This window comes from Notothenia rossii (assembly GCF_949606895.1).
Source record: "Notothenia rossii genome assembly, chromosome: 2".
NCBI classification, from domain to species: domain Eukaryota; kingdom Metazoa; phylum Chordata; class Actinopteri; order Perciformes; family Nototheniidae; genus Notothenia; species Notothenia rossii.
The window spans coordinates 62,777,885-62,804,343 of NC_136904.1; the positions used below are offsets into that span (position 1 = coordinate 62,777,885).

General features: G+C 41.8%; 1 protein-coding gene and 1 long non-coding RNA gene across 3 annotated transcripts in view; one reads left to right on the forward strand and one right to left on the reverse strand.

Annotated features, from left to right (window-relative positions):
• LOC307028307 overlaps positions 1 to 26,459 on the forward strand; it is a 378,320-nt gene that overhangs the window by 100,731 nt on the left and 251,130 nt on the right. The window lies entirely within an intron of this gene.
• LOC307030551 (arginine and glutamate-rich protein 1-A-like) lies at positions 3,317 to 11,100 on the reverse strand. Of its 2 annotated transcripts, none has more exons than XM_079667048.1 (4): positions 10,542 to 11,100; positions 8,455 to 8,680; positions 5,567 to 5,650; positions 3,317 to 4,752 (listed from the first exon to the last, which is right to left on the reverse strand). In XM_079667048.1, exons 1-4 carry the CDS (start codon positions 10,859 to 10,861, stop codon positions 4,588 to 4,590), a joined length of 795 nt encoding a protein of 264 aa, XP_079523174.1. In that variant the 5' UTR covers positions 10,862 to 11,100; the 3' UTR covers positions 3,317 to 4,587. The 2 variants fall into 2 exon arrangements, with proteins under 2 accessions (XP_079523174.1, XP_079523173.1); XM_079667047.1 differs by having other exon boundaries at positions 8,455 to 8,713.

Genomic DNA, 26,459 nt, shown 5'->3' on the forward strand with positions numbered 1-26,459 from the left:
GGCGGGGAATTCAGTAGGAGCCCTGCTGTCAGTCAAGCGCGACAACTGGTTCAGCACGGTGACTAGTGGTGAGCGAAATGTGGAGGAAATACAGCGAATCCTACTTAGTTAACTAGCAGGTGGATGAATATCAATCTGAAAATGTGACTTGTGTCTAATTACGACATCATAAAAGTGGAAAGCATATTAAGTAGTCCACACAAAAACAATAAAGGTGCATTTCACTTAAATTAAAACATAGCTAACACTAAAGAACAGCAATTATATTTGGACTTCTTATAAAAGCATAAGGGCTCTCAAACAACGCATAACGTGTTTATAGTTTCTGTAAATAGTCCCATAATGAAAACAATGAGACAACATTGGGTCCCATATGGCTCGCGCATAGCCATGTATGGAGCCACAGTGCTGCGCGTGTCTCCATCAGAGCACTGCAGCGCGAGCTCTTCCGAAGGGCACGAGCGCCCACTAGCGGGAAAGACATCTCTGAGACAGATGAGGAAATACAGAAAACAATAGAAAAGTGTTGTTTTTTTTACATCTAAATGTAATTTAAAAATAACATAACTGCTTGTATTCATGTTTAAAAAAGTACAACATCAAACGATGAAGTGCCTAATCTAATTAAGAGATTTTATCATCAAGCCCATGTCATTTTAAAGAGAAATCCATTTTAGGCTGTTTAAACTTTTAGAAGTTTAAAAAGTATGGCAGCATTTCAGGAGTTTTTCCTTGACCACCACATTATTTAGGCCTACATTATAAGATTTCCTGCACAGGATTTCCGAACAATTAAAACGTTGTTTTAAAGTTCTTTCAAATCATAATTGAGACGGCACACATTGACACTTTCTACAAACACTCTGCTTTTAGTCAATGGCCTCTAATTTGATGAGCACTCACACACCTCTGCAGTCGTAGATTACAGGTCCATGAAGGCACCGTGTGAAGTTTTGACACTGTTTAACGCATAGGTTTAACGATTTAATTCGATCAGGCTTTCTCCAGGCGGCCGCTGTGGATTGCGGCTGTTTGCTGATCGTCCGGCTGATATTCACCGCAGACTGTGTTTATTGCAACAGCGTAAACATCTCATTAATTTAATTATGCGAGAGGCAAAGGCAACTAACTATATTAGATTAACAAGACTGGCACGCGGCTCTGGGAACGGGCCCATACCGTTCTCTAAATAGGCTATAAAACAATGCCATTTATAGAGTTTTAGAATGTGTCTACATATTTTAAAGATAGTATTTTATAACTGTGAGAACTTGATAGTTGTGTTTTTGTTTTCTCTACACACCAACGTTTAAAAGTGTCTGAATAAAAAAATAACTAATATGCCCGTTTTTGAAGCTATTTAATCATTGATTTAATTTGAGTAAATATGCGCCTCTTCCTTCGTCTGAAGTAACGCATTTCTTAAGATAATTTCCCCATATTCTTATCTTTATATTTCATGTAAATTATATGGCTTTATTTTTCATCAAATGTGTTGTTTGAAAAATTGTGGATGACAGCGCAGAGGAAGTTTTGAGTTTCTTTATTTTTAAATCTCTTCCTTCCTGCCTTAAAACAAGTCCCTCAGCCCGACGGGCAATGAGCTGTGGAACGTCTTTCCTGAAGAAACACCCCCCCCCACACACACACACACACACACACACACACACACACACACACACACACACACACACACACACACACACACACACACACACACACACACACACACACACACACACACACACACACACACACACACACACACACACACACCTGAGGTTGACACTTGCAAACAGGAAAGCACTTTGGACAGGACTTTAACTATTGTTGTTCCAACATTGTTCAAAGATAATCAAATGAAAATGGTCCTGCTGACAGACAGGCCGCTAATGTTGGTATTTCAAACAGACGCGAAACAAGTTTGGGTAGCTCAGCTTGCCTTTAAAAGAACATTTAAAACAACTTTAGACATTTAAAAAAAAAATGAATAGCCTATGTAGAATAGCCCGACATCAATAGGATAACATGACATTTATTTGTTTTACTTTCTGTATTCAGCTTGGAAACTTTTTTAAAACATTGTTTTATCTCCAAGTAGCCTTCTCGTTTTTTTCTCTTTCAATTTAGTTTGTGGGGGAAAAGTTCTCTAAACCAGCTGTAGTTTTTTTTTTTTTCAAACTAACTAAATGTAGGCTACCATGTATTAATTAAATGACTTGTCTCAATCAGAAACAGCCCGCGAGAGGCCGCGGTGAGCCCCGTTTTTTCCGCGGCACCGGAGCGGAGCGGGGTCTCCGGGGCCGGGGTCTGCTGTTCACCCGTCTGTCGGTGTCGGACTGTGCTGGGTCTCTCTAAACTACAGAAATCGGTTGGCAGGAGTCACCAATTAGTAAGACATTAAAATAATAGTAGGTTCGTTTGCTCCTCTGATTCAAATAAACAAAGTAACCCGAGTACTCACCTCTCAATCCGTCATTGCTTGACATTCACTTTTAAAATCACTCGACATCTAACATTGGATTCACTGTGCCGCCTTAAGCGTGATCGGCCCGTGCCGGAGGACTCGGATTCGAATCCCCTCCATCTCCCCCTTTCATCTTAGTCGCTTAAATAGAGGCACTTTCAACAAATCGTTAAAGAAAAAGTATATATATAATGCTATAATATAAATAATATATATAATATAATAGATAGATGAATTCAGACGATTGCTAACAAACATCAGGTAGGATTTTCTGTGAAATGGCAAGATAGGTGGGAAGGGGGAGGGACGGGGTGGCATGGGAAAGGGATTCCCTATATTTTTTCTTTCTTTGTCTTTTCTTTTTCTTTTTGAATTGTCTATATCATTTGTATCTGTATACAAGTCCCTTTTGTGAGGGCAAAAAAACAAAACAATAAAATGCTGGTCACAAAAAAAACCTTTATATATATGTGGATACATTCGTTGAGACTTTAAGCAAACTGCTACCAAACACAGTAGTATTTGTTGAGGTGATTTGTCATGTTGAAAATGAGAAGCATGATCTCCATCAGCAGCCTTTCTGAATCCAGCTGCTGTTACAGGGTTTGTTAACTTGATGTTGATGTATCGCTCGGCTCAAGGGTGGAAATGGATCGTAGTGCGATACAAACCGCTGACAAAGCCGGTGTAATGTCATTAAAATGTGCCAGTCTGAAATACTGCTTCTTTAAAACGGTAGTGTAAAGTGCTTTTAATTAACTTATTTGTGAGCTAGGACTCAATAAAAAGTAAAAAAGAAGTTGAGGATTGTTTCCTTTAAACTTCTTCACATCATCACACAGACACGAGTGGCATTCAATGGATTTATTGAACTGTTCAGTCCCTTGACATTTGGGGGAAATTACATGACAAATTCCAAGTCCCACAACATAACAAAAAGTCTTTATACCCACCTTAGGTCAGCCTGCCTGCCAGTCACACACACAAACAAACAAACACACATTCGCTGTCACACTCACACTGCTGCTGACCTTAAACCTGATCTTACCTGAACTTGTCCATCCTAAACGAATCAAGACTTACCAAGCGAGGCGCATTGCCAATTTTTATTTAATCTACAAAACTGTCATTAATGAAGGGACTGTATGCTCGGCTGTTCCCAAAAATTCTCAAAATGCAAAACTCAAGTATTACTGTGACTTTTGTGATCAACTTCCTAACACAATCTGAATTTGGGGGAGGAGTAGTGGGAGTCAGCACATCACAGCAAGGCTAATAAAGTTACATCATACAGGAAATGCACTCTCCCCTGCCTTTACCCACAGGCCCCCTTTTATCGTGGACGACACACACATCCTGTTGTAAGGATCGGTCACGGGCAGCTTGGGAGTTGGGCTGCGTTAACCTGCACTGCAGCGACTTCAAACCTAACACATTTCATCTCAGGTCGACATGCTGCTGTCATTTTAGAAGAAAAAATTATATACATGGCAGACAGAGCTGGAGCAGAAAGAAAAGAGGTTCATGTGAACGGAGCTCATGGAGGAAGGAAGGAAAGTGGAAGACACACCGCTGTCAGCTGGACGGGAAGTTCACTGTGATCGGTTACCACTGCCTGTTTCAGATGAAAAGGAGAACAGCAGGCCAACTCCCAAGCTGCACACGAGCTGTTTACAGTAGACTGAAGTACACAAAGTCACACATACTCTTCTATACCGGGGACTGGAGTTCTATAGTAGTTTGCTGGCTGTGAACACACGTAAAGAGGAGCGCACAGGTGCTCGCTGTTAAGACTTAATGGGGGCATGTTGAAGCATTCTACATCAAAAGTTCCCTAAAAGTACAAAAAAAAAAGAAGCACAAACAGGATTCATCTGTGCAGTGGGGGAGAGGAAGGGTGGAGGAAGCAGTCGGGTCCTTCTTGGATGAAGAGCTGCCTCCTCTTCAAGGTAGTGGGGTCTTTCACAGCGAAAAGCACAGGGATGCGGCCCGTTCCTCGGCCTTCCTTCTTTCGGTGCTTCCAAAACGAAGCGAGCGTTCCGCAAAGGAGGAGGAGGAGGAGGAGGAGCGGGGGTCGATCGATGAGAATGGGGGTCATGGAGGTTGGGGGGGGAGCAGTCTCATTCCGTGGCCTTGAGGGAGAAGGACAGCTTGGGCCTGGACTTGCCCTTGCCCAGGATGATTTTCTGCTCCTCCTTCTGCTGCTTTTGACGGTCCTGCTCCAGCTTCATGCGCTCCTCGTGAATCTTTCTCTGCTCCTCTACAATACGCAACTGCTCCTCAGCCTGGGGGACGGAGAGGAAAACAGGGAGCAGACAATAGGGGTCAGACAAGGTCAGAACGAGACGCCTATAAGACGTGCACCCGCAGACTGCTGGCATTGGGGTTTATTTAATATAAAAGAAGCGCTATAAGGGTTCATAATAAAGAGTGTTACAGGAGCGGGTTTACTAATTGAACTCAAACTAAAGCCTAAATAAAATATAGGGTTTATATAAGATGGGGAACAGTTCTGAATTGCCAAAAAATGTCAGTCTTAAAAAAGGAGAGCTCTTTATAACATATATTGAGAAAGACGTTAGGAAATATGAAAAGTAAAATAAATACGGAACCAGGAGAATATAATGAAATCAATTAGTCAGTACATTTTTGTAACCGCGCAATGGCAAAACTCACACTGGCAAGTTAGGAGACTCTTCCCGAGATGCCAACATTTACATTGACCCATAAGTATAAAACAGTCAATTATACGTTAAGTCTTTTGCCACTTCAGAGTTGTTTTTTCTTTCTGCACGTAAGAAGGCACACTTATCATTGGCTGTGATCAGGACAGTAACATTTGGATAATATATATATAATTTGTGGGTATCAATATACTCCAAAAATGTTATTAAGAAAATCCCAGTTTTTTTGTTTTAAATAAAGAAACATGGTTTCCAGGTTTTTTGAGGACATTAAAGCGTTTAAAGAGGATGTGATTAGAGTGTTTTCATATGTGAGGAAGGCGGCATGCAAAACAACAAAATTGAGGGTTATGAAATTTAGTCAAATGGAATAAAGGTATGAAAACGAGACAGGAAGTAGCAGAGCAGGGCGTACCAGTTTGGCCTGAGCGTCGGCGATCTTGCGGTTATTCTCCTCCAGGATTTTTTCCAGCTCCTCCCGCTTAGATTTTTCTTCCTCCTAGACGGGTGACACGGTGCCATGTTAGCGCACGAACAGGCTACAGCCACAGAGCACTTTATGCACACACACACACACACACACCCTCTAATTGTCACACATACCAGCACACACACATAAAGTCATTGCACCACAGAGAAGTTTGTTTAGCCTCTCGCACATGACCACAGTCAGCCCGAATTCTTAAAAAATACAAAGAGGGGGCAAAACGCATATAGAAACTGAGGGGGGGGGGGGGGGGGGGTAATTCACCGGCAACTACTTTTCCCTCCCCTACCCTTTAAGAAATAATTAAAGCTCATTCGCTGAACTATCGTAACATTTACACGAGAATCAAAACAAAAAAAATAGAAAGGGGGGGGGGGGGTTCCCACTCATAAAAATAAACATATAAATGACAGACAATACAATCTAGAGGAAAATAGATTTTTAACATCATTATAAGCATGAGAAAAAAGGATACAAATAAAGGAGGGAATAGTTTTGGCTCACCAATGCACGTATACCTACGCATTTTCCTTGCCTGTGTACCTACACAACTGGTGAAAGCATTCGGCATTAAACGGTTGAATATTTACTGTCTCGTCCGGACTGTGTTGCCCCTGCAGAGACAGAGAAGCGCTCCTGGGGTGGGTGGGTAGGTAGGTAGGTAGGTATGGGGGGGACTCTGCCATACCGCGCCAGCGGCATTCCTCTTTATAACTGATCTCTGTACTGCTTAGCCTTTGCCTGCAGCCACAGCTCATTCTGTTTAAGGGTTTATCCGTTCTGTATGGCGGCCCCACAGGAGAGGACAGTACAAAGTGGGGGTCCACGGTACACTTACAGTACAGGACACGAGTCACGGTGAGCTGAAGGCTGCAGGCCAGCTCGGGGGTCGAGTGCTAGTTAGGAAGACGCTGAGTTGTTGTGTTTCCAAAATAAAAACACAAATGTATTTAAATAACATTCTCAAAATTTAGAAGCGAACCCTATAGGAGAATTCATGAGTACAAAACACAGTACATTTGCTTTGCTAGAGAGAAAAAGCTCTTCAAATTAAAATTATTAGAAATAAATATATATATTAACAGATTAAAAAAGGTTAGACCACAGATAGTTAACCTAGTCAAAACAGGAAATGTCCGTCATTATGTATCCAAGAGCAGGTGGCGTCTAGCAGAAGAATCCCAAAAGAAGGATTGTTAAAGAGAAGGTAGGGGAGGGGGGGTAAAGCATAACACCTGTACAGGACAAACTGTCTGAATAAACAAATGGGATTAACATTTCTACACATCAAATTGGGTTTGAAATGTCAGTGTGTCAGATAGGAAATATCCACTTGTGTTTTTAAAACTCAGGAGTTATTGTAGGAGTCTTCAGCTGAATACTCTACACTTTGGTTATAAAAAGGGCCTTTCTACCGGTCCTGTGAGTTCCACGTCTCGGTTTGAGAGTGGGACATTCAGAAAGAGGCATACAGACAAACTGTAATGGCCCGTCCACACGGCGGCATGCGTTGAAGCTTCAACGCTTCTGCCCATTCACTTTGAATGGGGTGACGTCACACTCTGCCGAACAGCATTGTGGGAGCGTCGCTTCAAAAGTAGAGCAATGTTCAACTTTTGAAGCTTTGACGGAAGCGTCAGCCAATCGAATCATATGCCAGTACAAGCTCTAGCCAATCAAACCGCGTGCTTGTGTGTCCGGGGCGGGAGATTCATGTGATTGGTTGTTGGTCGAGCTTCAGACACACCCGCCGGCAAGCTTCAACGCACGGCGCCGTGTGGACGCTGCCTAAGGGGGCACATGGATGGCCCAATAACTCCTGTAGGTGAAGGACGCTTGCTAGGACTACTTTCTCACCCGATTACTCCCGAGCCACTGGCTGCTCCCTGTGAGAGTCAGGGTCACTAGGCTTTAGCCGCCCTTCTTATACACAATACATTATTACTGTAGTATAAACAAACCCCCTTTTTTAATGAAGCCTGGGGAGGCAGTGGACAGGCTCTGTCCGACAGCTTCACTCTCTAAAATTCTAAACGAAAGGAAGAAGCAGGGGGGCTGTACTAACTTGAAAAAGCCCGAAAAGGGTTCAGCATAAAAACTGTTACAGGACATTAGGAAAACTAATAGAAATCAAACTGAAGCCTAAAAATAATAGAGCTTCTAAAAACGTGTATGTATTTGGGAAGTTTTAAATGGCGAAAAATGTTCAGAGCCGGTGGTCTTAAAATAGAGAGCTCAAAAAACAGAACCAGGGGGGGAAATTAAATAAAGAAATCAGTTCATTTTTGTAACCACGCCATGGCAAAACTTTCACTGGCAAGTTAGGAGACTCTCTTGAGACTCCATTTGCATTGCCCCATGTGTATAAAACAGGCAATTATACTTTAAGTCTAAATTGTCCATTTCTAGCACAACTCTGGCTGTGAGAACCACATGTCCCCTACTCCTAGTGACTTCAAGAAAAAGGGTCACTTTTAACATGTGAATGTGTGTACATGTTGTAGTTTTATTACTTTAAATAATTGTAATAATAATTGTAAGCTGTAAGTTCATGCACATTTTCTCATCCGACATATTTAAAATTGTAAGAAATAACAATTTTGACAAGTTAAATTGACAATTAATTATTATTATGATTTATTAGTAATGCTTTTGCTACATGATTTCCCTGCAGGCTGTGCATATACCCTCCCTGCAGTGAAACTTGTACCATGGCTAGATCAAGCATGTCCTGGAGAAAGGCAACAGTGAGACCAGCTGACTGGGGAAGGTATGTAGGGAATGGAGGGGCTGCGTTCCAAACGACCGAGCGTTACCTCTCTGGCCTTCTGGGCCGTGAGCTCTGCCTGCCGCTGTCTCTCCAGCTCCTCCAGCAGCTGACGCTCCATGATGCGCTTTGCCTCCTCCACGCGGCGCAGCACCTCCCGCTCAATCTCGTCCTTTCGCTTCTCCAGCTCCTCCTCCACCCTCTTGGCTACCAGCTCCTCCACCCGCCGCGCCGTCTCCTCCTCGATCAGCTTCTCCTCGATCTCCTGCTGCCGGCTGGAGGACGGAGAGGGAAACAGATGAGAGGAGCTATGAGAGCGGGATCACAGAGGGAAGGATGCAGGGATTTATCATAAGGCTCATATGCTCTCCTGCCAAAGAAACACATTCTACTACACTGAGAACAAAACAAGGGAGTGAGTTACCAACACACATTTAAACAAGTATCTTGGCTTTTTTTAAATGATTTAGAAAATGTTATCTGCAGCAGTGTGAAGTTGTATCAATGCAATATATGTTCACATGTTGAAGGATTTATTGTCATACGGAAGAAGCTACAGTGTAGTGATGGCAATGAAAACCTTAAGTACTAAAATACTGCTCATTGTCAGAATGGTGTGAAGTAGTGATGGCACAGAGCTCAGGATATATATATTTGACTTTATAATAAGCTTAGTCTAGTGTCGTTTTTCCACTAAAATGGCTACAGTGGGTTGATGCAGATGGAATATCATCCTGTTTACCTATTGAAAATGCTTTAAGATTGTTCTTTCATTCTCCAATGAACAGGAAGCTATTAAGAATGGATGCGTGTTGTCACATCGCTCCTGGCCCCACTGTAAACACACAGCCCACCCTGCCTGGATCTTATTTCATTTTGTCAACCACTGGGAAACCAGAGACCGTTCCAAACCCGGCCCAAGTCCTCTCTTATCTCCCAAGTCTCTTTGTCTGGATATTTACATGTGTATACCAGGGAAAGTGGCCTTGTGACCAGGGGTTAATAAAAGAGCCACTCAGGAGGCCAGGTGTTGGGCAGAGGCTGGGGTCTCAGGTGTCTGTGCGCCTCTGGCTACCACACACATTCACAACAGCAGCTTTCCTGTCAGACAGATAGAACCTGCCAGATGACAAGAAAACTAGCTATGGTCATTATGTGTGGAAACCGCTCCAGTGTTTTAACACAGAGAAGCGGCAGTGATGCACTTTGATTAGCACCTTCTGAAGCAGCATCTTCACTGCTGCAGCAGCAGCAGCTGGTGATGCAGTCAGACACGTTAAAGATAGCTGAAAATCTCATTCTCCAGCTTTCATAGGTTACAAAACTCATGCCCTCTAACATGCATTCAGTATGTATATGCATTTAGTATGTAAAGGGTCAAGGGGTTTATTAGTACATGTATTGACAGCCAAGTCAATTGTTTTCCTTTGTGCAACTCCATGTTAGACTGCAGAACGCTATTATGTCCATGTTAATCTATGCATTGATCTAATTCTTAATAACCAATGAGTACCATAGGGGACGTTAAGGTAAAAAGGTACGAAAAATCACTTGTGTCAGATAATGATCCATAACACATTCAGAGGTTAATGTAAAGCACAAGTGTAGTTACATTAAGACAAGATTGATATAGCTGCTCATTAATGAGTAAGACAATTACTACATTTCAAAACTGTTGGTTGACAAACTGCACAGCACTACCAAGCATCATGCATTAGATTAAGGACCAAGTGACCTGTTGTACTGACAGTAATACTTACAACAAAGTTGAAATGTCCTCATTGACACTATGAAGAGTGTAATAATGATACGCATAGTGCAACAACATGGCTGCTATTATAACATGGGAATTATCTTAAAGTTAAACTTAACTTCAACTGCAGCCAGGCTGAAAAGGTGAGCTGGCCCCTGCGTTGCTTTCTTCCCTGACAGGGATAATAATGTGTGTGCGTGTGTGTGTGTGCTCAGGGCCTGTGGAGCCTAGCTGACGTTAGCATGCTTTGGCTGCTAGCATGCTAGTGCAAAGAGCTGACGCTATCCATACAACTGAATGGAGCTAGCCTAGCATTTAGCTTAGCACACATTGCAGTTCATTTTACGTCAGATTTACAGAGTCTTTCATTAAAATATACTTACATCTTCCTCTGCCTCTCCATTTCTGCCCTTCTTTCCTCCTCTTCTTTCCTCTGCTTCTCGTCCAGAGCGTTTCTCTTGCTCAGCGTCCTGCCGAAGATGTCGATGCGCTCCGGCGGCGTGGCTGGTCTTTCTCTGCGGGCTGGGGCTGTGGTGGACCGGGAACGAGAACGAGATTCTCTGCGACGGTTCCTTTTCGCTTCCCGGGACTTGGACCGCTTCTTGGACCTCTCCCTGTCTCTGGACCGGCTCCGTTTCTTGCTGTGCTTGCTGCTTTTGGAGTGTTTGGAGCGGGACGAGCTGCGGCTCCGAGATCGGCCCATCTTGACCAGCTCCGCTTAGCGTTACACCAAACTACGGTGCCTTGTGTCTGATATGTAGGCAATACTGCGAATCCTGTTGCACGAGCTCCTTTTCAAAGATATTGCTTACAGCGAGGTACCAAGTAAAATTGCTTCAATGATTAAATTCTGGAGAAATAATCATTTAAACTGGTTGTTATTTGCCCTACTAACTCTCTGTAAAGAAAGATGGCGGATTGTCGACTATTGCATTTCCCAGCAGGCACCGCGGCTTTCGGTATTTTCCGGTAGTTTTCGGGAGAACCCAGTCAGGTGAAATCCTAAATCAATGTACAGAGCCCTGAGTTGCCTTAATTTTGTCAAAATAAAGATATTTGGAAAATGTTACGTTTATAAATTATTAAACAATTGGCGTCTATAAAGCCTTTGTGTTCAACAGTAATAATTACTTTCTATTCATGAATAACCGAAAGCCAGATTGTTTTCATTTTCTCACATAGTGCAGTTTTGGGTTGTTTGTACAGCAAAGTCAAAGTTACACTTTATTTGAACTGTCAATTATATTGTACATAATTAAAAAAAATTTACCCTCAAAATAATTACTAAATGTGTGGTCTTGAAGTAGGCTACTTAGTGTGTGCTCTCAAGTTATCAAAGTGGTTGCACAAATAAAGACAGAAGCATGTAATGTATCTTTTATCAGATGTTGAAGTCATGTCAAAGGAACACACCATTGTAGACAGGATCGACCATGTACAGTCACATGTCATCTTAATGGGCACCGTAAGCATACAGTTCATGCAGTTTATTCATGATTTCTTACAGAGATACTCAGATATTATTCAAATCAAGTCTTTTGAAGTAAATTAGTCATTTTGATTAGAAAATGGTATAATCTGCATCCAGCCATAACCACATTTTAAATTACTCTGTTATAAGTAAAAGTCTGGCATACAAAATCTTACTTAAGTTAAAGCACAAAAGTATTTGCACCAAAACATACTTAAAGTAGAAGTAAAAGTACTTTTAATGCAAAGTGGCCCATCATAGGGCCTAGTGGATTAGGATTATTGATGCATTAATGTATTCATCACTGCTTGTAAAGGTGGAGCCCATTTAATTACATCATTTTAACCAATCATTATTTGACAATGTTTATTAACCACTTAATTGTTTAAGCTAGAAATCTGCATTTTTTAAGTTACTAGTAGCTAAAGCTGTCAAATAAATGTATAGGAGTAAATGTACAATATTGGCTTCTTAAAAGTAGTCAAAGTAGCATAAATTCAAAATACTCGAGGAAAGTACCTCAATATTGTACTTTAAAACATACTTGAGTAAATGTACTTCACTACATTCCACTAATTCTTCCAGCTATACTGCATCAGTGTTGTATGAATTATTTTGACTCCAATATAAAAAGATTAACACCTAGATAAAGCACTAATGTCTTTGAATGAAAAGCGCCAGAGAAAAAAGTGAAAACTAAGTCGCTTACATTTTTTTAACCTAGAGCTGGCTCACCGCCTGCAGCTGTTAAGTAAAATCAAGGTAGAAGTGTAAACTGTAATTGTTTAAATCCTCTCCTGCTGCTTTTTAAAGCAAGCCCAGTGGCACTACACAGCTTTGAATTGCTGTCCCTATTTGACCTATATTGCACTTTTCCGGTGTCCATTTTTAAATGTTGTTTTCATGCCTTATCAGAGGTTAAAGCGATGCTTTTATCGGAGCTTGTAAATATAGCAACAAGAACATCAGATAGCCAACCAACAGACAGAACGAGGGAGAAAATAAAACACAACTTGACAATGACACAGTCCCACACTAAAAGACTGCCATCCCACTCTGGCAAAATGAGGCCATTGTGATAACTCTCCCTGGAGTGCTGCGCTCGAAATAAACTGTCATTACTAAATTTAAAAACACATAACTCAAAAGCCCAGTGAATCAGCTTTAAAAAGGTCACACAAATCAAGCTAAAAATGAAAGTGCTCCAACTTCAGGAATATTTATTTTGTCATTTTTTCTAATTACCTGAAATTTCCTGCATCTCTGAATCTAATTTTAGTAGAAATAAGTATTTTGTTCACACAGAGTCTTGCCGTGTGCAGCTTTGATCGTGGATCAAGAATACTTTTAGTTATTGTGAATTGATAACAGTTGTCAGAGGAGTCAATCCCATGCACTCAGATGAAAAGGCTTTTATGTTGAGGAAGGATGTGTTCATCCATGTATTGTCAGAAAAAGCTGGAGCACCATTACAGAAATACAACTGTTCCCAGAATTAGGGAGAAATGATGTGATTTTAGTGCCAGAAATTGAGGGCAAGTCTTGGTTCATCTCTCCAGGAACAGCTCCCCCCGCCTGCACTCCCTCCCTCAATTCCTCTGCTTAAAGCCAAAGAATCAATCTTCTGTAACTTATGGTTATGTTTTATTTTAATGATCCACAAATTCTGTTCCCGCAGATGAAAGGAATCAGCATTAAAGAGGCAAGGATGTCTTGTTTTTCGCTTGTGTAATGGGAAGAGAGTGGTGCTTAAAGCACCTTTTGATGAATAATAGAAAGTGTTTCATGGAGGTGGAGAAGAAAAGAGTTCCACTGCGACTTCGCTGGGGATAAAAAAAAGCCGGGCTGGAGGAGCAGTCGGTGTGTAAATGAAAGAATTTTCAGAGTTGGTCTGTTTGCTCATGGGTGATTTGGGGTGAATGTTGTAAGAGAGGCAATAAGATGAGCGGGAAGATGGAGTTGTAAGAGAGTTTCAGAGAGCCTAAAGAGCAGGTTTCCTATTCCTCTAATCCCTATTTGAAAGGATTCCTTGCTGAGGTGATCTCAGGAGAAACCATTTGGATATGTCACTTATGATCACACGTCAGTCAAAGCTTAAAGGTGTCTGTGTCACAGGAGCACCAGCTCTATCTTTGGTGGGAGAAGTTTTAGCCAAGATGATGACTGACCTGGTCCCATTATATCTCACTGATGAGCAGCTGTGTGTGAGATCAATGAGATGTAAAGAGGACTACTAAACACTAACTGAGACAATAGTCAAAAAGCTATCGTGTCGTGAGCAGAGGTGCAAAGTAACTAAGTACATTCACTCAAGTACTGTACATGATTATGTATTAAGCAAGTCGTATTTTTGAGGATTCATTTTATTATTGAACAACTACAGTACTCTCGGTCAATCCACGATGTTAATAAACCTTAAGTCTCAATATTTAGAAAGTAAAAGTGAGGTTTTGCCGTTATAGGAGAATATCTACGTGTGCAGAATTATTGGGCAACGATTGGTGTGCAGAATTAATATGCAACTAAATGAAAAAGGAAAATGTTCCAATCTGACTGGTTTATTTTCATCTTGTAAAGTAGGAATAATAAACAAACAACTCAAAATGTACAAATAAACATTTCTCATCAATCTCTCAACAACATGGTGTGAGACTGGACGCAGAAGATCCACGAAGAGTCACGGTCTGTCAACATGCTGCCTGATGAGAGGGACATTTAACGCTGGTCTGTATCTGAACTACTGGTTTGATTTGAGGTATTCAGACCATCACTCATTTCATTAGGAATTATAAAATGGGATTACACCACTTCCTGTTTACATGCACCCACCGCTGCATGTGGTTTCAAAGAAGATGTATGCTGCTGAGGGGATCTTCCAATGACCCCATTGACATTCATAAATGCAGATAAACCTCAGTAGTCTTTGTCAACATCTTTATTATGACACCCACAGCTTCAGAAAGGAATGGATTGTTTTGGAAGATATCACAGTTCACCAAATACCAAATCCTTTTAAAGCGTTGTCCGCACACTGAAAGTATTTAATACTTTCTAAGAACTTCTGATCTGTGTTTCGAAAGTTTTTCTTATAATTCTACATTTCAGTTTGAATTATTTTGAAGAACTATACATTATCCTTAGAAGTCAGATTTACTATCCAAAACTCAAAGAAGCAGAACCCGCCTCCCCCGGCTAAAGTTAATCAAAAAGTCCATCCCTTTCACATTTTGTGATCAAAGTTGGCCCCTTTCTTTCACAAGCACTTTTCAGGTCCCCTGACCCTGCCCCGTGGTTGCTCTTCAGGGGGAAAAACACTTAACAAACACAGGATCTCTTTTAAAAAGCCCCGCCACATTGTCACATTGTCATGTTGATGGCCCAGGGGTCCTGGCATAAAGAGCCATTGAGGAAGGAGACCTGAAAGCAAGCTCCCCCACCCCCCCTCCTGCCCTGAATGAGAACGCTTCTTTCACCTCAGGCTGGGTATGGGAGAGGTGAGGAGAGGAGGGAGAATAAAGGGGGAGGGCGGTGAAGGTGGAGATTTTAGGAGAGTGAAGAGATTGAGGATGTAAAGGACAGGAGGGGAGGAGGTAGCCAACAGGTCGGAGGAGAGGAGAATAGCATTTAACACACTATGCCCGCTCTGCATCATTAGAGACTCTATGGAGTGAGTCAGGGATATCACATCTGTATGGAACATGTCCTCTATTTTTCTATTTAATGTTATTTAGACACAGCTAAAGTAATTGGGATACTGATTATATATACACTCCCTGAAGACATCGTCCATTCATGATTAACATAAGCAGTTTTCTCAATCTAGTGTGTGGAGTATCCATTAAACACATGTAGGACACAACATGATAAGCTGTGTCAGAAGCCTTCTCAGACTCTATATTGTCGTTCCTTGAGCATTTCTGAATATTTTTGGAGTCAGCCCTTACTGACAGAAATGCCTTAATCTTCTTGTCTCACCTGTTTGACATTTTTGTTGGAGGCTTTGTGAAAAGGACCCTTCTTCCTTCAGCCTCTGATGTTGCTTATCTTCCGGTTTTATAGCAGCAAAATAAACCTCATAACCACACCCACTCACTTGCAATTAATTCCCCAGAGAAAGAGTTGCTGGATTTGTACTTGGGCTCAGCAGGACATACACAGACTTAATACTTAGTGCATTTGGTGTATGGGCCAAATTACTCTGACATTTGCGTTCCCACATACACCTTCTGTGCATGTATGTAATTTAACTGTCAAAGTCGGTTCACGTTTTTCTTTTCTTTAACAGCCGCTGTTTTTCTTGTTCTTTTGCATCTGCACATTAATAGGTCTAAACCCTGAGTGTATATAAACAGTGTCATAATCATTCTATTACCACCATACGTCATTATCATCGCAGGATGAAACTGTACTCTTTTTTAAATGAGAGGAAGAGAAGTCCAGGAACAATGAAAGGAATTACTTTTTGACGGCAGCTTGTCTGTGGCCACCAGACTGTCGTTTGTGTTCTTTGTGTGTGAAACTGGTCTCTGGGATTAGGTTATCTGCCCTGCAACAATCTGAGAAGAATTTATAACCATTAATGTTCAAAAAGTCAAAGGTGAAATGCAATATTTTACACAGGGACTATCTTCTTCTTCTGCTGTCCGATTTGTACTTCCTTACCGTGTGACCTCAACAGCCCTCACTGAGCCACTGACCAGATGTCCATTCCCTCACCATTACTCAAGACACAGCCATCCTGAAGATTCACTCAATTCAAAATCACTAACCCTTAAAAGAGGTCCCCATTCACCGCGAACACCATATGCCTAATGTCTTTCTCCTGACCATTTGTTTGTGTCAAGTCCAGTGAAGGGCTCAAGTCCGCCTGGCATGTGACAGCCATGTCCCCTTTCCCCTTAAGAGATGTAATTAAGTGTTAGAGAAGCTTCAGAGATGACCCCTGTGACAAAAGACTCAGAAGGAACTTGGCTGTCACCACCAGGGATTTGTGACAAGCGGTGGTCAGCTCCGAGGATCATCTTTCTCTGGAGGGCCGGGTGAGAAGAGAGAGAGGAGGACAGGTGATTCTAACAGGCCAAACGGAGAGGTCAAGGGTCGGGTTTGAAGTATTGGCAGACGGGGAAGCTGATCTGGTTAAGCTCTTGTCTCTATCTTCATCTGAGACGAGCGGTCTGCTTCTCTCCGGGCGCCTCCCTTCCCTCCCTCCCTTCCCTCCCTCCCTTCCCTGCCATTCACAACTCAAATGACCAAAGTTTAGGTATCAGAGCAATTATGAGCTGAAATTAAAAACTGTGAGTGATCGAGAAGGGAAGGGCGGTGTTTGCTCAGCTGAAAAGACGCATGAAAGGAATTGAAGGGAACATGATCTGGACCGTGCACCACCTCTGCTGTGGAGGCTGCAGTTTTATGTTAAAACAGGGGGGAATATAATCCAATGAGAATGAGATTTACTTTCTTCTCACTCCTGTATTTCTTATTGCACCCAATTTTTTCCGACAGTGTGCGCAGAGAAAGCGTGGCCTTAGAGCAGGGGTTTCAAACTCATTTTCGTTCAGGGGCCAAATAGTGGGCCGGACCAGTAATATCATAGCATAATAATCTAAAAATAACTACAACTCAAAATTGTTCCCTTTTTTTTCTTTTGAAAATGTTCACATTTAATAAACTCAGTTGTTAAGTAACATTATGAACAACCTGACATTTCTTTAAAAGAACAAGTGCAATTTCAACAGTAATAATTTACATCACAGTTTATCTACAAAGGCACAACAAATTGATGGCGCATTTCAACTACAGGGCCTTGCTCGCCCTTGCTCGGTATGGCTAGGCCTCGTTAGGCCTTGTTAGGCCAGGCTCACTTTATGCTGCGTTTCCATTACAGTTTAGCAGCTGGGGCAGTAACTATAGTAACGCAGTGTAGGCGGAGCCGAGACGTCATCTTCAATGAGAACCACAGAAAAACAACATCAGCCGTTAGCAGTGGCGGCTGGTGGAAAATATTTTTGGTGGGGCTGTTGATATAGTGAGTAAAAACATTTTTTGGGGGAGAAATGACCCCTTAAATTGGGACTTCTGGTGATGTAATGGCCCCATAAAATTGTGGTTCTAGGGCCAGGAACAACCAGGCTGAGTCGGGCTGAGTATGCTAAACTAACTGCGGTCAAGCCAGCCTCCACTCGGGAAAACCTAGTCAAGCCAGCCCTCACGTGATATTGCGGTGCGCGAATATCCTATGCATTACGGTAGAGTAAAAAATAAATCATCCCTCTGTGTTTAGATGAGAATAAAACCAAAAACTGTCCAGTATCAAAGACTCATTTCACTTCAGGGTGATAGCAGGACATCCCATCTAGTCACTCAGAAAAGATCAGGACATTCTGATGTACAGTTTCAAAATAAAATACCTTTGAAGCCTCATTTATAAGCTATCATCCCTGTTTTTAGATGAGAATAAAACAAAAACTGTCCAGTATCATAGATCCATCTCACTCCAGGGTGATAGCAGGACACCCCATGTAGTCACTCAGAAAAAATCATGACATTCTGATGTAGAGTTTCAAAATAAAAGACCTTTGAAGTCTCATATATGAGCTATCATCCCTGTTTTTGGATGAGAATAAAACAAAGACTGTCCAGTATCATAGATCCATCTCACTCCAGGGTGATAGCAGGACAACCCATGTCGTCACTCAGAAAAAGTCAGGACATTCTGATGTACAGTTTCAAAATAAAAGACCTTTGAAGTCTCATATATGAGCTATCATCCCTGTCCCCAAAGGTCTTTTATTTTGAAACTGTACATCAGAATGTCCTGAGTTTTAGTGACTAGATGGGGTGTCCTGCTATCACCATGGAGTAAGATGGATCTATGATACTGGACAGTTTTTGTTCTATTCTCATCTAAAAACATGGATGATAACTCATACAATAGAGATTTCAAAGGTCTTTTATTTTGAAACTCTACATCAGAATGTCCTGATTTTTTCTGAGTGACTAGATGGGATGTCCTGCTATCACCCTGAAGTGAAGTGAGTCTTTGATACTGGACAGTTTTTGTTTTATTCTCATCTAAACACAGAGGGAGGATTTTTTTTGACTCTACCGTAATGCATAGGATATTCGTGAGGGCTGGCTTCACTAGGTTTTTCCGAGTGGAGGCTGGCTTTTCCGCAGTCTAAACTAGAGAGAGAATCGCTGTCAAGGGGGCTACAACTACAACAAGATGAACATATTTGACCGTGATTTAATTGTAATCAACGTTTCAAAATGATGCCGAAGTAACAACATACTGATACCGGATAGTAAAAACCATGAATTAGGGCTTTGACAAGTCTGCAGACAGACGGCAGGCGAAAAACCTTTTAAAATGCGTGTTTTCTAATGGAGATTTGGCTAAGCTAACGTTGTAAATGCTCCGACCGTCCACACTCACAACAACGGCCTATACAGACATAAATAAACCAGCGACTGTATTCGCCATGACACAGACAGTATGTGGTTTGTACTTGTTTAACTTTTGTCTAGTTTCTGAACAGATATGAAGAGCTGTGAGCTCTGAGTGCTAAGAGCTAACGGCTGTGTTGTTTTTCTGGGGAGCTCATTGAAGATGACGTCACGGCTCTGCCTACACTGCGTTACTATAGATACTACCCCAGTTCCTCACAAGTCTAAAAAACAACTCACGTCAACGCACGTAAGCGCAGAGTGAGCGCCCTCGTGACCAAAATATTTGACGGCGCTGATTGGCTGAAATTATGTTTCGGCGGCACAGTTTACTATTGAGACTTTTGCAACGTGCTGGTTGCTTCTGTTTGGCTCGGGGGCAGCGCCCCGTAATGATAAACTAATGCCAAGGGCAAGGCCAGGCAGGAAACATGTGACTTATCAGTAACTTTAGACATCGTAACACAATTTTAAACAAGATTTTATTGTAGATTATACATTTTACTGATACCAATTGTATGATATTTACCTTGTTCATTAAAAATTAAAAATATAAAATATATATATTTTTGAAATATATATTGTTTTTAAAAAAAAAAAAAAAATTATATTTTTTTAAATATTTTTTTTTGTATGTGGGAAGAGGTGGGGCGTTGCCCCTAGCGCCCCTATGGGCCGGCCGCCACTGGCCGTTAGCTGTTAGCCCTCAGAGCTCACAGCTCCTCATATCTGTTCAGAAACAAGACAAAAGTTAAACAAGTACAAACCATAGACTGCCTGTGTCATGGCGAATACAGTCGCTGGTTTATTTATGTCTGTAGGCCGTTGTTGTGAGTGTGGACGGTCGGATCATATACTGCGTTAACTTAGCCAATCTCCATTCAGAAAACACGCATTTTAAAAGGTTTTTCACCTGCCGTCTGTCTGCAGACTTGACAAAGCATTAATTCATGGTTTCTACAAACCAGTATCAGTATGTTGTTACTTCGGCATCATTTTGAAACGTGTATTACAATTAAATCATGGCAAAATATGTTCATTTTGTTGTTGTTGTAGCCCCCTTGCCAGCGATTCTCTCTCTAGTTTAGCATACTCAGCCCGACTTAGCCTTGTTGTTGGCTCGGAAAGAACCTCGATTTTATGGGGCCAGAAAAACTGTGAAATAGTACCCGCCAGCCGGTAGGCCAAGTTGAAACGCAACCAGAAACGGGCCAGGCACGGCACGCTTAAAGCGAGCTCCGCGCTGTAGTGGAAATGCGCCATAAGTCACAGGTATCTTGAAGGGAACGATATAGTATTTTACTTTAAGATCAAAATTATTTAACATTAATTTCCACAGCTGTGTAGTAATCCTGACCACCTGCACTGACACATCACCATACAAACTAAAGTGGGAACTATTTAGGAAGAAGGTTAAGTAACCCCCTGCCTTTATAACATGTATACATACAACATACATAAAAGTTGTGAAAATTGCAGTTAAGCTCTTCTCTGTAATCTTTGCCCTCTGCAAAGTCATTTTGTGGGCCGGATTGGACCCCCTGGCGGGCCGGTTTTGGCCTGCAGGCCATTATGTTTACACCCCCGCATTAGAGTGTGTGTTTCATGGGAAAAAAGAACTCTCCTGAGAAACAGGAAGGGAGACACATCCATCACCTCCTCCTGCCACCAACACACACTCAGTCCCTGCTTGCCACTGTTCCCCACTGTAACAATGGATGTTTCCTGGAGACCGGGGTCACGGTGACGGAGTGACGCCGAGACGCCAGTGTGTGAAAGCTGAAGAAACCGGCGGAGAGGAACAAGCCAAGATCTTACTCAACCAGGACTGTACTTTTTACAGATTAATATGTTTCCTCAACACTCATGTCTTAACATGACGCCAACATCTGGCATGGGAAGGTGCAGCTCATGGCTTTTGAATACAGCATGACTCATGCTGCGATCCATTCACATTTTAAGTGGGAGGTCGGAACTGGGAGTGACGTCACATTCAAGTTGACTGTGTTCCAGTATTACAAGTCATACAAAGATGGAGGCTTGAGAGATATATTTGCGAGTTGCATAAGAACTGGTAAGATAGCAGGGTTTCCCACACATAGACTTTGCAAAGTATAATTCGCGAGCCATTTAGGTTTAATTTTTTGTATCCGTCCGCGAGCACGACGGCATCTGCGATCCCTCGCTCTACCCCTCGCTATCGCGTGAAGGGTCTGCTTTATGTGCTCCACACAGTAACCCCGCTGCGAGACTCCGGCAAATAGTTCATGAGCGTGCTCACCAGCGCCCACCCCCCTCCGTTCATAAAGTCAAGAACCCCTCAAAAGGTACGGTTTATTTCATTTTAAGGATGCGCACCAAGCAACATCTCCAGGTGCTCCTTTGAGAACCAGGGCAAAAAAGTTATGTGCACCCCTGAACATATCAACAGATATAGCAGTATATGAACAGTTGATGTAATGTGCCATAGATGCGGGATATGTGAGACCACGGAGCCGTTAGGCCCCCCAGAGCGTTTCGTCCGCAGATCTACCGTGACCCGTTACCGTTTGAGGGCTCCGTTTCTGCGGCTCCGTTTCCGCGGTTCCGTTTCCGCGGTTCCGTTACGGCCTCGTGCGATAGAGAACTGTAGTAGATACAACCCGTTTTGTCTCCGTGTAAACGTGGTCTCAGCAGGGTTTGTGTGTTGTGTTACTTTACAAATGTATTCGACTACAATTAGTAGTTACATGTAGAATAAATGTAATCAGTGACCTAATCTGAGTATCACAATTTAAAAGTAATGTAACCTGATTACTTTCTGTTACTTTTGGATTACTTCAAAATCAAATGCAGTCCAAATAAAAACGAGAAATGTCAATAAATATTTTTATTATATTATGTAATATAACAGAACAATATAACCTTAAAAAATAAGAAACCAAGATATATAGTATCAAATAAAATCATTGGCTAAGCCTATAGAATAGTTTACAAATGCTGTTTTAGTTTGAATTTGTCTTAAATGTGTCCACCAACTGCATAAAAAAAGTTATTTAAAAAAGAAGAATGAAAGTAGCCATAGTGAAAACCAAAAAGAACATTAAGGCAGTATGTCTACTTATAATATATCGACCTTTATTTTTAAATGTATTGTAATCCTGAGAGCCATTTAAAAAAACACCAGTAATCTGATATGTTTTTTATGTAACTAAGGGATTTACCATTTGTTTTGTATCCCTATAATCTGGTTACATTACTCCCAAAACCCGCCTCTCGGCTCCATGGTAAATGTGTAATCTGGAGAATGAAAGGCTGTGAAAACACACAGCTACCACATTCCCTTCAATGAGCAGGCAAGGGCCAAACATCTACTGGAGATGTGCTAGATGTGCGTGTGTGATGTGTGTTTAACAAACCTAATGAGCAGCAGGAAGTTGTACAGCGAGTGATCTTAGGCCTTTGTCCTCCAAATATTGCCTCTTAGACCCCGTCCACACGGAGACGATATCAGTTGAATCCGCTAACGTTCTCTATCGTTTTAGAAGGTTCGTCCACGCGAGACCGACACGGAAACGCGGATTCGGAGTCCGAATCCGATACACTTTGATAACGGCTCCCAAAGTGGGTAGGTCTGAAGACGAAACGCTTGCGGCTCCGTGTGTACGAACATTCCCTTGAAACGATGACGTCATTGCCCCGCATCTCCCCACCTCTCCTGCTCAACCCCGCGTCACCCGCGTCATTGCTGATGCGTTTCGCCAACAACAACAACAATGGCGGATCACAGGGTTGAGTTTGTGCTGGTGCCTTAGTTTCAAACAGGGCTGAACTATTTTTTTTGACACGTCATTGAGACTGGTTACGAATGCAAAAAAAATGTAGGCACAGTGTTGAGTGGAGTTACAGTAAGAATACTCATACAGCCTTCAATATGTGTTAATGTCAACAAAAAATGGTGGTTTGATTGATCAGCATTGCAGCATTTAAAAATTCTGCAAGTATAATCAACCATGATATTTTATGTTTGGGAAGCAGAATAAACTTAAATTAAAACACCCCACTGTTTCACTCCTTAGGTGTGCCATTTTGCATTACAATTGTGGACATCAATAAACAACTTTCTCAGATTTAGCCGACTTCACTCACAGCTGTGCAGCTCCCAGAGAGACAATATAAAGGGTGTGTTTGTTTCTGTGTGTGTGTGTGTGTGTGTGTGTATGTGTGTGTGTGTGTGTGTGTGTGTGTCTGTGTGTCTGTGTGTTTGTTTCTGTGTGTGTGTGTGTGTGTGTGTGTGTGTGTGTGTGTGTGTGTGTGTGTGTGTGTGTGTGTGTGTGTGTGTGTGTGTGTGTGTGTGTGTGTGTGTGTGTGTGTGTGTGTGTGTGTGTGTGTGTGTGTGTGTGTGTGACAAAGAGAACCAGGGCTAATGTTTTGGCTGTTGTCTGATGGTGTTAGCTGTCATTAGTGCTCTCCTGGTGGGGTTAGGCTGATTTCACAGAGTGTGTTGGGCTTGGCTGCTGAAGAGGCTGCTGGGACGGTGATCAGAGACTGACAGAGACTCTTGCCAGAAGGCCACACACAGAAATAAATGCACTCTGGGCCTGGGTGTAGTAGAATGCTGGGAGGATAATAAAGTACAAAGGTGTGCTAAGTTCTCACACTACAGAACTCCTCCGCAGTGGCTGCCTGAATCTGCTTCAAGACACTGGGACTGGCCTATCATGCGGGGAAGGGATCAGGTCCTTCTTACATCCAGGACATTGTTAAACCATACATTGCAGCAACTGCCCAAAGAATGCACTCACTTGCGAATGGAGAAAGAAAATAACTCTGGATTTGGCTTGCAGCGCATTTTACAACTTTTAGTGCCTGAAGATTTAAATATGGGCTATAAGTATTCGTACAGGGTAGTTTAATTTGTTTAATAATACAAAAACATCTGCTGATTTACAGATGTCTCCTTCCCAATGTAAGTCAAAGGTGTAAAGTCTATTTGGGCCACATGACGTCTCGGACTGACACGGAAGACTCCACAATTTTGACACTACGAAAATTATATTCAAAGTCTGCCGCACTTCCTTAGGGCTTGGTGGGACCCAGGAACCTCTCAACAGAAATACTGTTTGCTTTGTTTGCTATCCTGGCAACAAAATGGTGGAAGGAGCTCCCCATGGATATCAGGACAGCTGAAAGTCTACACATTGTATTTTGCAGACTGAAACCCTCTTGTTTCACTTGTAACTTGGCCAAAACATTTTGTTTTTATTTGCACCAACAAAAAGAATGCTATAAATACAGTTTATAGCTCATTTTGCACCAGCACCTATGAATTGGGCATATACCAGTTTTTTCTTGTTGTAAACTTATAATTGTCTGGTTTATTACACTTGTTGTAAGTTGCTTTGGATACCAACGTTAAATGTGTTTTTAATCAAAATGTACCTATAGAATGATAAAACAAAACTTCATTGGAAAATGCAACTTTTCGATATTCTTTGTGTGAAATTAGAACTTTTAAACAATTTCTAACACCTATCCTACCTGTAGGACATTAGCACATAGTGCGTTCATGCTATGACAGGAGCGTGTTGACAGAATCATTGAGCATCTTTTCTGTTATTTTATTTTTTCAGATGATTGCAATACTGCTTGAGGACAATTCATGTGGGGGTCAATAACTGCCAAAGTCATTTTCAATTGCTTTCCTGTGATTATCTCAATGCTTAGCACTCACATTGTCTTTTTTTTTCAGAAGCACCACCCATCTAAGCAAAAGTGTTGAATAAAAAGATCCAAATGGGGGTTCATGAGCCATGTGCAGACAGGCAGGTCCGTTCTTACCCACCGGAGCATGGTGATGAATTGCGTTTGATCTTAACTTGAATTTACATGACAGGCAATTTGCAGTTACTATAGGAAAATGTGTAAATAACATTTTACTCAGACAACAGAAGGATGTATAGAAAAAACTAACAGAATGTCCCCTTAGGCAGAAAAACTTCTACAGAGATAAAAAAAAGAAGTTATTTTAATGAACCTTGTTGATGTCAAACATGGACCTTATCATATTTCCTTAAGGATTACATGAATAAAAACTTGAGAAAATGTGTTCATCTTCATATCCATTGTTGACAGCACAAATGTGAGTTGGCTTTTGTGTATATTGGCTTGTTTTTGTTGTAGGCTCTAACTCAAATCTGCCTAACAACAAGTGAGAAGCACACACAGTTTAAGTTCACATATGTACCTTAGATTCATGCAGAGGCCCACTGTGCTGTAAAAGGAGTCCAGGTGCAGCTCTGCAGTCCAGCCATGTCATAAATCCACGATATGTTGTACAGACATTTGTGGTGCCCAGATGAATCCAACAACTTTTCTTTTAGTTCAACTATCTAGTCAAAATGTCACTTTGCAATGCTTTGGCTTATGACCAAAAACCTGCTAAAGTAATTCATTCCCATCTGCCTCCGCTGCAGTTTGAGTTGAGTTGTAACAAGCAAATGTTAGCATGCTAATATAACACATTTTAAAAGCTAAACTAAGCTTTGCATGGCACACCCACGCGCCACACCTTTCTATATGACTAATACAGTCAAACTGTGTGTTCAATTGCAATTTTTCGGCCCAGTGAAAGGTCGTTGTGAGGCGTGGCAACAGCTAGTCAAACCTCACAGCAAGTAGCACTGCTGTACGAGATCTTTCTGTGCTTTGGCAGGGCAAATAGTGGAACTGAATCATCGAATGAAACGCTGCAGTATAATTATTCATTAAGCCACCTATTGATGAGAGTAAATGATTTAATCTAATGCTCACTGATTAACACTAAGGGGTTCAAACTGCTGTAAGTTAGCAGCTGTTGCAAATGTTAAACTTCAAACATCAAATCATATCCTAACAAGTCATTACTTCACATGGTTGTACTATGATTGTGGTTTTTCTTTTTAAAACAGCCATAATCTCTTCACTGACATGCTTTGTTTCTCTACATGCTTTGTAGAGTTCTTTCCTCTTCTTTTCCCTCCTGCTGTGTTTACGGCGCTGCACTCTGAAGACCAGCATGTGCTTGTTCCAATTTAAATATATAGCATCACTATTCAATCAACCCATAAAGGTTCCTATCAGGGGTTAAATGTGGTAATAAAGAGCCTCCAGGTCTCCCCCGCCCTCCCCTCTCACCCCAACCTCCTCTCCCGCCTTACCCATCACCCCACCATCCACTTTGGTGACTGATGTCCTGATTAAACAGGGAGGGTGATTGATCCATCATATCCATCACCCTGCTTGTCTGCGGCACAGTATGGTGTCATCCCTTTGCTCTTTTGTGCAGAATTCCGACCTTTGTGCCGCACACGTGTGAGCATACATGTGTGCCCCCCCCTCTCCTCCTGTGCGCAGAGCACTCTCT